The sequence below is a fragment of the Lycium barbarum genome, chromosome 3, assembly GCF_019175385.1.
Source record: "Lycium barbarum isolate Lr01 chromosome 3, ASM1917538v2, whole genome shotgun sequence".
In the NCBI taxonomy this organism is placed as follows: domain Eukaryota; kingdom Viridiplantae; phylum Streptophyta; class Magnoliopsida; order Solanales; family Solanaceae; genus Lycium; species Lycium barbarum.
Window position 1 is genome coordinate 112,331,461 of NC_083339.1, and position 12,838 is coordinate 112,344,298.

General features: G+C 34.6%; 2 protein-coding genes across 2 annotated transcripts; one reads left to right on the forward strand and one right to left on the reverse strand.

The window, feature by feature from the left end:
* Positions 1–1,398: 1,398 nt before the first annotated feature.
* On the reverse strand, positions 1,399–5,551 carry LOC132631141 (uncharacterized). Its single transcript, XM_060346740.1, has 8 exons — positions 5,089–5,551; positions 4,804–4,976; positions 4,092–4,588; positions 3,619–3,988; positions 3,420–3,479; positions 3,250–3,333; positions 2,927–2,989; positions 1,399–1,440 (listed from the first exon to the last, which is right to left on the reverse strand). The coding sequence occupies exons 1-8, from the start codon at positions 5,549–5,551 to the stop codon at positions 1,399–1,401; spliced, it is 1,752 nt and encodes a 583-aa protein (XP_060202723.1).
* Positions 5,552–10,489: 4,938 nt separating this feature from the next.
* On the forward strand, positions 10,490–11,452 carry LOC132631142 (uncharacterized). Its single transcript, XM_060346741.1, has 3 exons — positions 10,490–10,663; positions 10,721–10,954; positions 11,357–11,452. The coding sequence occupies exons 1-3, from the start codon at positions 10,490–10,492 to the stop codon at positions 11,450–11,452; spliced, it is 504 nt and encodes a 167-aa protein (XP_060202724.1).
* Positions 11,453–12,838: the final 1,386 nt, after the last annotated feature.

The window sequence follows — 12,838 nt, forward strand, 5'->3', positions numbered from 1 at the left end:
TTTATCGTTGTAACATTTTATTCTCATCAAATGATTCTCTTCTCTTTTTTTCCTACACCATGGATGCCCGTCATACCCCCACACTGTCAAAAGTTAAAAAAACAAAATCAAGAAAAGCGTCCAATAGTATTTTCATCAGAATAAATATATTCTCTTACAAGTTACAAATTTAGCAAGCTTAGGTTTGCAGAACCTCCTCTAATATTATTATTTTTTCTACATTCTCGTACCTTTGTTGTTTCTGACGGATAAACATAATTCTATACAGAGCTTTTAATAAATAATTTATTGATGACCCTAATTGCGATTTATATCGGCAGGTGTATACAAAGAAAATCAACCAGCCATATCAAAACGACAAACTGAGTCAAACGGGAAAAAAAAAAATCTGACTAGTAATTTGGTTTGATATTAAAAAAAATAAACCATCTATAATTGATTTGGTTAGATATTAGCTAAAAAAGATCAAATTAAAACCAAATCAATCCAACACTTGTACACACATGTACACACATATATATATATACACTTGCAACTGTATCTCATTGTCCATATATATTAACTTAAATGAAGTACAAACCAAAACCAATTATTTTTCGCCCTCGTCCATATATATTAATTAATTTAAATGAAACTATCACATCCCCACTACAACAATTTGGTTTTCAAGCACCCCGAAAAAGTGTGGCCTTTTATCAAAGGCCACACTTTTTGACTTTTGGCAACACTTTTGAGAGGGTGGCCATAACAACCGTATCCTTTGACCTATGGCCACGCTTTTCAGACGTGGCCTTACTAGCCACGCTTAAAAGTGTGGCCTATTCCATGGCAAAGACCACACTTGTTATACCTCCGTATGGCAACACTTTCCATTCTACAGAAACACTTTGAAAGTGTGGCCTTTGTTATTTTATAGGCCACACTTTCTAAACGTGGCTTCTAACAGAACACCTATAAAACGTAGCCCTTGCCTATATACATAACAAATTAAATGTACAATTCCTATATTCACACTTTTAAAGCGTGGTAATTTTGGCTGGGTTATAAAATACTTTTTTAATAGTTTTACTAACAAAAAGTTCTTGATTAAAAGATCACATTTTGAATATATCATGTAACTAATATTAGTCAAAAAATATGCATTACTAGTACTATCACATATTTTGATGATATCAAGAATTAAATTAGATAATAAATAACAAAACATAATTCAAATCCATATAATACTTGCAATGGACTTCAACTTAGTCATGTAATACACATGATAATAAAATTTATGTATCAAAATGCTCATTAGCAAAAAACTTTACAAATTAAACTGAATGTATTCATATAGTATCATGAATGATAGACATCCTAATAGTTATCCAAAATTCTTCATCCATTCACATCAATAGATCAAATTGACTTTCTACCACCAATTGCATCACACACCTTCTCCTACACATAAAAAGAAATTAATAATTAGATGGAAATCAAATTTTGATCATTTGTGAAAGCAAGGTAAAAGAATGTTCCTATTTCACGGAAATTAACAGCCCATCAAAATAAATGAGGATAACCAACTAGTAGAACAAGCATTTACCTAAGGTACTGCTCAACACATTTACGCGAAGTAGAGGAATCTTAAGCAGCATATCCACCAAATCGGTGCTTTCCAAGGAGAATAACGATTTGAAAATAAAGCATCATACACAAGGAACACCAAGAAAAGAAATCAAGATAGACAACTACCAATTAAAACTCTTGCAAGAACTGAAGACTCAAATAAATTCCTCAAAACGACTATTCAAGAATATTGCTTTTAAAATGTGCTGGGCTGTCTACTGGAACAAGCCAACCAACAACTTCTTCAATATCAAAAGTAATTGGAGCCATAAAAATAATTCAAGTGGAAGAGGAGCAATGATAAGAAACTCACAAGGAAAGATGATAATGGCCTACTTTGTTCGGTTTGAACCTAGCAAGAGCAACATTACGGAATCTTCATAACTCTTGTTTGGGGTCCAATGGTGTATTCATCACAACATTATAAATCTGGAGCTAGAAACCGACTCTATTCTTCTCATGTCATGGATCAAGGATGCATTTAAAATCCCTTGGCAGGTTGATAAAATCATTCGAGATATCAAAAGATCCCTGGAGGCTACTTCTTGGTCTATCCAACACTATTTTCGTGAGGCCAACAAGGTGACAGATTTGCTCGCAGCTATGACTCATAATAATTACACGGACAGAGTTGGCACCAACTTTGAAGAACTTCCAAGACAAGTGAAAGGGCTTGTCAATATGGATAAATGGAGATTTCCTAATTTTAGGATTAAGAACAAAAAGATCAAGGACATTAAATATTCTAATGTGGTTCCTCATGTATAGTCTAATCTTACACTTTTAGAAGCTTAACTATGATCAAAAGAGTCATAGTCTCATCATATGTTTAGTGACCTTTGGTCTTAATTTTTGTAAATTTTCTAACACTAAGCCTTGGTTAGCAAGAATTGAAGCAAAGGGAATGTCCTTTACTTTACAAACTATATATGAGGTTAGGCACTTCATACCTCGAGCGCATGTATTCTCCTTTTGGTTATTAATATGCAAGGTAGGGGTCCGGCCTAACACCCACCTTGAAGGTGGCTTTAAATTAAAAAAAAAAAAAAGACTTTCAAGGACACTAAAACATAGCGTGTACCTCTTGAAACTATAGCCTACTCAATACCACCTGTATCTTTATATGTATTTTTTAGATTGAAACGCTTATGTGCAGGGAAAAAAAAAGACATAATGCAAAGAGTAGAACACGACAAGGACCAAAAGAATAGTAACTTTAGGTTCAGTTTGCTTCCTAAATATACAGTGAATAAAGCCCACTGCTAGGAATTGGTCCCATAAAAAATTTAAGTTTAATGAGAATGTGGAGTATAAATACCTTTTCAAGAATTGGTCCATGAGTTGATCCAGAAGAATGTGGAAGATTTTGGCCTCTAACAGCCTGTCCACTAGTAGCATCAACTGGAGAAGGTTGGTTAGATCCACAACCCCGAGTATATCTTGAACATTCAGTCCAGGGTTGTTTTGTACCAATAGATTAAAGCTATGTCGCAATTGCCTCAATTCTTGCATTTCTTCTCTCATTTCCTTGATTTCTTCTTTCAAAGTAAAGACTTCATTGTTATGCTTCTGTTGGAGCTTGTTGATTTCCTCATCTTTTTTCAGAGAACTTTTTGTCACTGATCTACCATAGCATCATACTCGACCAGGCTGCTCCTTTCCCAACACTGCCTGAAATGCTTCATCTGCTGTTTCCCCAGAGTGTTGACGGTTTTGAAGTTCAGACTGTCAAAAAGAAATATTCGTTAGAACAAAATTTATATATAAAAAATCAAACTCCATGATTAGAAATTAACTGCAACTTGACTTACTATTGCACTTTGGGCATCTTCAGGAACTTGTTTTCCCTTTTTTATCTTGATCATTTGGATCTTGCACATAGAAGCATTGGTGTGCTTGGGATGCTAGCACAAAGGGCTCTTCTTGATAGCATCTCTTGTTGAAGTAGACATAAGTAAGACCGTAAGTATCTTCTGCTGCCTCATACCAGTCACACTTAAACAACACAACCTTAAAATGACCATAATAATCTAACTCAACTATATCAATTATTCTGCCATAATAAGTCACATTTGCATCAACTGGATTTTTATCCTTTGAGCTTGCAAAACTTGTAGTTAGTGCAACTAATGTAATACCACTATTTTGTGTTTTTCTCCTTACATCACGCTGCCTCACATGGAATCTATATCCATTAATGAGATACCCAGAGTATCTTTTAGCAATTGAACTTGGTCCTCTAGACAATTGTTTTATCAAATCAGGCACATCGTCATGCAAAACACGGCTTTCAAACCATTGAGCAAAGTTTTGACTATGAGTCTTGGCCTTGCTCCATTTAGATCTTCGCTCATGACTATTAACTTCAAGCTTGTGCTCTCTACACAACAAGTATTGTTATTAGTTAGCAAAAAGAAACATTAAATAATTTAAACATTTATTGATATAAAAGACAATTTTATAATTATAAGTGAGTTAAATACCTGACATAATCTTGAATTTCTTCACAATCGCTCAATATGTATCTATGTGCTTGATTTAGTGACTTGTCATCTAGCTCATCTGGATCACCCATTTTCCCTCCTAAAGGACAACCTTTGTTAGGGAACAAACTACAAGTTTGTGCATCAGTTAAACCACATTCATCATTGTTTCGGGATCTTCTATTATATCTGGTATGTACACCACCATGTAAGTATCTTGAGCATAAATTTAGACACTCTTCAACTAGATATGCTTCAGCAATGGATCCTTCTACATGGTTTTTGTTACGAACATACGACTTGAACCTACACATAAATCTTTCAGGAGGATACATCCATCGGCCTTGGACTGGACCTCCTAATCTTAGCTCGTTTGGCAAATGGATACCCAAATGAACCATTATATCAAAAAAACAAAGAGGAAAAATTCGCTCCAACTGGCTCACTGTTTCTCTAATCTCTGCTTCCAAACAAGCTAGATCCTCTGGTGTGATAACCTTTTGACATAAACGACAAAAAAAGGAGCTTAAACGAATCAAAGGAATAGAAACATGATCAGGAAGTATGCTTTTAATTGGTATTGGCAACAAGTAATGTAGCATGAAATGGGCATCATGGGTCTTATAATTAGATATTTTTCTTTCGGCTGGTTGCACACATCGGGAAATGTTGGAAGCACTACCATCAGGTAGCTTTGCATTCTTTAAAACACCACAAAAGTAGTTCTTTCTCCCTTAGTCATACAGTAGCATGCTTGTGCATGCTTTATTTTCTTGCCATCCTTTGTATCTTTTGGTTGAAGGTTTTTCCTAATGCCCATCTCTTTGAGGTCATAACGAGCATTTTCATGATCCTTCGTCTTGCCAGATATATCCAAAAGTGTTCCTATTATGTTATCAAATATGTTCTTCTCAATATGCATTACATCAAGGTTGTGGCGAAGCGAGTTGTGTTGCCAATAAGGTAATTAAAAAAAATGACCTTTTTTTCCATGGACCGACATTTGATTTCTTTTGCTTCTTCCCAAACACATTTTCAACATTCTGTAACATATTAAACACATCGGTTCCCTTTAACAATTGTGGAGGAGGCCTAAATTCTGTTTTTCCATTGAAAGACCTTTTGTTAGATCTCCATGGATGATCCATGGGTAGAAAAACACGATGGTCTATGTAACACATTTTCCGGCTATGTTTCAGATAGCAAGAATTAGTGCCATAATTACAACAAGGACAAGCCAATTTTCCTTTTGTACTCCATCCGGATAACATAGCATATGCAGAGAAGTCATTAATTGTCCACAAAAGAGCTGCTCGCATTTGAAAGGTTTGATTTCTCGAAGCATCATATGTGTCTACCCCTAACTCCCACAATACCTTCAACTCTTCTATTAATGGCTGCAAATAAATGTCAATGTCATTTCCAGGAGATCGCGGACCAGATATAAGCAAAGAAAGCATGCAATATTCTTATTTCATGGACATCCAAGGAGGAAAATTATACACCATTAAGACAACTGGCCATGTACTGTGAGATATGCTCATGGTCCGAAATGGATTGAATCCGTCACTTGCCAAGCCAAGTCTCAGATTGCGAGAATCTTTTGCAAAATCTGGATGAAGGCTATCAAAGTATTTCCATGCTTGGCCATCAGCAGGGTGCCTTAACTTTCCATCTTTGGACCGCTCCTCGTCATGCCACCTCAATTTATCCGCTGTCTTTGAGCACATAAATAGCCTTTTGAGTCTAGGAATTAATGGAAAGTGTGTCAAAGTTTTAGCAGCAACACGATGAGATCTTTTGGAAGACTGAAGCTCGCTATCTACTTCAGGATATTCAATGTATCGTGAAGCTCCACAAACGTGACAATTTTCATCACCTTTATGTTCATTCCTAAACAACATGTAGTCATTGGGACATGCATCAATTTTTTTATAATCAAGACCTAGATCCTTTACCATAGACTTAGCTTTATTATAGGATAAAGGAATGTTCAACTCAGGCATCGCCTCTTTCAACAACTCCAAGAGGGAAGTAAAGGATGCATTACACCATCCATGTAGACACTTCAACAAATATAGTCGAATTGTGAATGATAATTTAGAGAATCCTTTACAACCAGGATATAATTCTTGGCTTGCCTCATCAACTAAGAGCCTGTTTGGATGGGCTTAAAAAAAGCAGCTTATAAGCTCCAAAAAAAAAAAAGTTGGTGTAGTCCAACTTATTTTTTTGGCTTATAAGCTGCTTTAGATAAGTTAAGCCAAACAAACCCAATTAATGGCATCTTCATTTTGGCCTTCATAAACTCCTTCAGCTTGTGTAACATCTCTAAATTGATCATTCAACAACCCATCGATGTCATCATATAAGTTAACTTCATCATCAACTTCCATTGGAAAGTCCCATTCCCCATGGTTAATCCATCTTGAGTAACCTTTAACAAAACTGTAGCATATTAGATGATTATATACTACACCTCTTCGACACCAAGGGATGTTACAACACTTTGCACATGGACATTGAATTTCTTCACCTTGAGGATCTCCATCAGAATAAGCGAAGTCCAAAAAACGTTGAACACCGTCACTATACTCTTCGCTATACCTTGGTAAATCCATCCAAGCTTTGGATGGATCATTTGAAAACCTAAAAATCAAAGGCGATATTAAATTTTAAAATATAGATCCATTTAAAAATTTATACTTAACAAATAGATCCTAAAATTATGAGTAATTTTTCAAAATAGGTGTTGTATAGTAATAGAATAATTAAAAAAAAAAAAGAGAATAAGAAACTCTTACCTAGTCATGAGACTTATCTTAGGGCAAACCCAACTTCAAGTTCACCACGAGTAATCTAGCAGGGGCTTTTAAAATTTATCAAAACAAATACATATTAAAACTATCAAGTAATCTATTTATGAAGATAAATATTAGTAGAACACGTTAAAATTGAACACACGTACATCCATCACATAAAGATTGAAGTATTTTCTATTGTCTCAGACAATGATATTAACTGGTACGCATTAAAGTGAGTTCGAATCCAGCGGCCACAAAGGATACTGTTCATATCATTGACTTCTCAAAATTTATCTAAAGTTGAATCTTATTTTCTAGTACTTGCTTTCCAGATTTTAAATTATGTTATGAACAATTTTCTGGAATTTCTTTTTCCACTTTCGGGAAAAGATTAAAGACAAGGAGTTAACTAAAGTTATGGGATTGTAGAAAAGACTGTTCGGAACTAAAATTTAAACTATAGTTTTAAAAGTTTGTCTTAAAAAAGCCATTTACTTTTTAAAAGAACAAATGGTATATAGTTATTGTTAAGATGCTATTTTTTTCCTCATCTCTTGTACAACACTGATTGCATCCAAATCACAAAGCATGTGATCCAAAAAACCCCTGACAGAAAATGTCAACAAACCATTAAGACCCCAAAAATAATCCCAAAATTCATTTCTGCTCAAATATAGACAGCATAAAAAAAGATACAAACCAAATTATACCTTCTTTTGTCCCTGAAAATAAGGACCAAAACTATAAACTTTCAACCAAACTTCAGATATAGCGCCTATAAATCAACCAAATTGTAATAGAATATGCAACAAAAAACTACCTTTCGCTAGTCTAAAAGGACATAAAAATGAAATGATGAGAACTTTCTGAATTATTTTATTTCAGAAGGGCAAAAGAAGTAAAGAGTTTGAGATTTGATCCAACACACAAAAATAAGAAGAATTTTGATATAAATTAAATATATGAACAGAGAAATTTATGAAGAGGTAATTTTGTCAATCTAGATCTGTCTGCGTTCAATATTTTTCTCTATTGTCCTCCAAACATTACAACATCTAACTAGAAAACGCCGAGTCATAAAATCAAAATACAAACCTAAAAAGAAATCACGAAAGCAGAGTGTACCTTGGGTCTTCAAAAAAAAAAAAAAGTTAAGTAGAGTGAGATTAATAATGTGATTAATCAGGCTTATTTGCAATTCTTAAAGCTCCAGCTATTACTAAAACTAATTACTCATTACAACTTTTCTAATAATTTCAACAAAATCCAGTAAAACACCATGCAATAAGACTATTCAATAAAATAACTCAACTCCATTTCCCGTTCGCACACCAAAACCAATACAAACAGAATAAGGTTTTAACAGCTTCAGCCAATATTATCTTATTACTACCCCTAATAATCGATACAAATCGTAAATGGAAATGCTGAAATCTTTTTAAAAAGTCTTACCAAACAACAATATAATCACTAAGAATATCACAGATTTGAGCTAAGTCTAATAATTACTTAAATGACTGCACACATAATAAGCATACTTAGCACATACCTTAAATAAATCTCAAAGAAACAAAGAAAGGAAACGAAAAACAAACGAGTGCGGCCATTTGGTGTGATACAGTTCTGCTACCCTAAGAAAAGTTCACCAGCTTTTTTACAAAGAAGAGACCTTTTTAACATCTAAGACTTGTGAAGTTCTCAAGAAACTCAAGGTAAAAAAAAAAAAAAAAAAAAAAAAGAGTAACATTTGTTGTGTAACTTTAAGCATTTTCCTCATCAAAAGACCCTTTCACATTACAAAATGCAAGAATCTCAATTAGGCAACTAATATCCAAATGACACAAGAGTTTCTTCTTTCAATGAATGACTTGGGAAAAAACTTTCATCACTACAGAAACCCAAAAACATGAATCATGAAAAGGGGAAAGGAGCACAAGAACTTATACAATTAAGCAACAAAAGAACCCAAAACTGCTAAGTAGAACCAGAACAATGCAATTGCAAACTCAATCTAAGAAGTAAGTTGTGAACTTTAAAATAAATGCAAGTATACCTGTGGATTCAACACCCTTTGGGAGAAATTTTGGAATAGTAGAAAACCCTACTGAAGAAGCTCATGAAAACCCTTTGCGAAATAGAATTTTAGGGGGGAAACCTTTGCTGGTGTTAATAGTCAGATGGTATATTTTGCCTTTTACAATTGGGGGGGAAATTTAGATGTATGGAGGGAACTAATTATTTTGGCTCAAAATTTCATTAAAACTATTAGGGCACGCTTGTAAAGTGTTGTTCTTAGAATTACAAACATAGCACACTTAAAAGGATAGTCATATATATGAATAGGCATTGCCAATTATTTTAAGATTTGGCAACACTTACCAAGCGTAGTCTATAATCCTAAAGACCACACCTTAAAAGTGTTGCTAAAATATTCTGTGGCCAAAAGCTCTGAACTAAGGCCACGCCTTGAAAGCGTTTCTAAAAAGATTTTTTGCAACACTTTACAAGCGTTGTCTAGAATTGTGTGGCCTTAGGCCTAAAATGTTGTAGTGCCCTGATGTTTTTCTTGTACCTGGGTAATAACCCATCCGTTTTAATCAAGTTTTTTCGTGTATATAAAGTTAGAAAGAGCTGGAAAAAACTTTCTCTCTCAAAAATATATTCTCTCCGTACACATTTGAACGATAGTTATTATAACGGTATTATTTCTACCACTCTCAGCGTGTGAGCATCACGCTCCATCGCATGGGGAGGCCAGCAAGACCGGAACCGGCACGTTCCACTGAGAATCAAACTACTGAGGCTAATACGAACACTATGGAAGGGTTATTCCACAAAATACCAACTATGTCAAAGCAATTCAAACAATTTCATCTCTGAACCCTAACAAAAGCTCAATGGGTAATCCTAATGTCAAAGCCCGAAATGCACATCACGATGGAAAAATGGCGATTCTATTCAAAACGAAGGATTTCTATGAAGTCATGGCCGAGGAATGCAAACTCACTCTTGTGGGTAAATTCATTAAATCGAGACCTCAAATTGACAAAATTAGATAAAAATTCGAGAAGAAAATCACTATCTAAGTCAAAGTTGAAATTGGGATCTTTGGCTATCGTATTGTTTTCTTAGATTGCTCTAATGAAGATGATTTTAAAACGGTATGGTATAAACGATCGATATAAATAAATGGACAACTGATGTGGAATGAAAATTGGACTCTGGAATTTAAACCAGAGGAAGATTCTCTGATAGTTCCCATTTGGGTATTGTTGCCGGAATTGCCTTTCTATTGCCATTCATGGAACTATATTAAGCAAATTGTTGCTCCCTTGGGTAACCCGTTAATGTTGGGTCATGCAACTTAAAATAGGACTAGGCCTAGTATGGCAAAAGTAAGGGTGGAGATTGATTTGACAAAACCAAAACTTAACTCTATTTGGATAGACTCTGAAGATGAATCTTGTCCTTGTAAAGGTTTTACTCAAAAGTTGGAATATGAAAATCCCCCTAAGTTTTGTATAAACTGTAAATTCTGGGACATTCTATTCTGCAATGTAGAAGAATTGAGCTAAAGAAAGTGGAGGAGAAAAAATGACAGATGAAAAAGACAGTGATCATGTTAAATCTAGTGGTACGAGGAATGATGAGAAAAAAGATGATCCCAATGGTGTAACTAAGGAGAACATTGAGAAAAAAAAAAAAGAGGGAAACAAGAAGAACAAACAAGCTGAGACTTCTGAAAAAGATGATGAAATGAACAAAGAGGCAAAGGGACAAATGTCAAACAAATGAAAGGATAAAAAAGAGTTGGCACCAAAACAGAAGGAGCTAAACAAGAACAAGAGCATAGATAAAGAAAAAGAACAACAGAAGGAAGGAGGAAGCATGGATGAAGGACATCAAGAAGTTGATACTAATACAGTGCAATTTAAAGCTGGAACTTCACATCAGAATGGCAAGAAAGGGGAGAAAAGAGGGAAACAGAAAAAGTATTACAAGAAGAAGATGCCAAAAATGAAAAATGTTATGCTCTCAGCTGCTTTACCCAAGAATAAGGCAAGAAAGAAAAGAAAGTTGTAAAGGAGGGATCACACAAAGAAGAAAATAAGAAGCAAATGAAAGTTATTGAAGAGGAGACTACATAAGCTAGGGAGAAAATACATTCTCAAGACAACATACAAGAAAGCACGCTGGGAAAAGATGTTCAAGATAATAGCAAACAGAACAAAGATGAAGATTTAGATGAGGAAGATACTAAAAGAACTGAGAGAAGAGAAGAAAACAACAGACAAAACATCAACCAAGAGGAGGAATGTGATATAAAACAAGACGCCTCAAAAGTTGAAGCTGAGAAAATAATAGACTAGAAGGACCTAGAAAAAAAAATCAGATAACACCCCAATGGAGAACAACAACATGAAATCTATTAATTTATATGTTGAGCTTAACTGTGAACAGTCAGTACAAATTCTGCAAGATGAGAAGGATATTCAAGAAGAAGAGGATCAACATGGAAAGGAAAAGTCTAGGACTCAAAGTAACACCATTGACTAGACTCAAAACAATAATGAAGGCATCAGTAGAAGAAGTAGAAGCAGAAGCAGAAGTAAGAAACAGTCTCATAAGAAGGCTCATACTGATGAGCAGGAAGCTGATAGGGAAGAACAAGAATTTAGTAGATATGATACCACAAGAGGAAAAAGCAGAAACAAAAAGGAAGAAAAATATGACAATGACAAAGCTAGTACCTCCTTAAAAAAAGGAATAGCAGACAAAACTCTCTATCCCCTAATTTCCAATGATAAGTACACTTTTCTAGAATATTAGGGGAGTGAGGTCAAAGAAGGCCATTCATAGACTTAAATTTCTTGCAAAGATCAACAAGCTGGTTTTTAGTGCTATATTTGAACCATTTGTGGATAAGAGCAAAATAGATTGCTATAGAAGAATCCTTGTATTTCATCACTGTGTCTCCAATTCCAACGGAAAGATATGGTGTTTTTGGAATTATATGGATCATTCTGAAGTCATTGAAGATCATGAACAACATATTACTTTTAATATGAAAGATAACAGTGCTGATCCTAGCTCTTTTATCACTGCAGTTTATGCAAAATTCTCTAATAGAGATAGAAGGGATCTATGGGATAACATAGAGAATCTCAATAATTCTATTAATGGACCATGGTGTATTGGGGGTGACTTCAATGTTATTATGGACCCTATTGAAAAAATTGGTGGTAAACCTTACAGGGCAAGCAAAAGCCTTGACTTTATAAGTATTATGGAAGCATGTGGTTTCTTGGATATTGGTTATAGTGGCCCGAGGTTTACATGGTGCAATAACAAAAGGCCAAGGAAGAGAATATGGAAGAGACTTGATAAGATTTTGGTGAATGATCAATGGAACCAGTTTCTCAATCACAATGAAGTTAAGCACTTAGCCAGTACTGGGTTTGATCATAAACCTCTTTTGATGAAATCACATAATTATCAACAGAACCATATTAAATATTTTAGATTCTTGAATTTCTGGACTAATCAACCAGAATTCATGGAAGTGGTTCAACAAATTTGGGCAAATAATATTCAAGGGAACCCCATGTGGATTCTTCAAAGCAAATTGAAACTTCTTAGTATTAGACTAAGCCGAATGGTCAAAAGAGAGTATTGGTGATATTCATGAAGAAGTGAACAATTAGGAAGCTAAGATCCTTATTATGAAATATATGGATTTACAGAACAATAATGAGCACCAGACGGAAGAATTGAATAAGGGATATGCTGAATATGTGAAATGGTTGGGGATGCAAGACAACCTGCTCAGACAAAAAACAAATTGGTTCAAAGAAGGGGATTGTAATTCCAAATACTTTCACACTGTGTTAAGGGACAGAAGGAGAAAGCTACACATTCATACTATAAAAAATAACAGAGGGG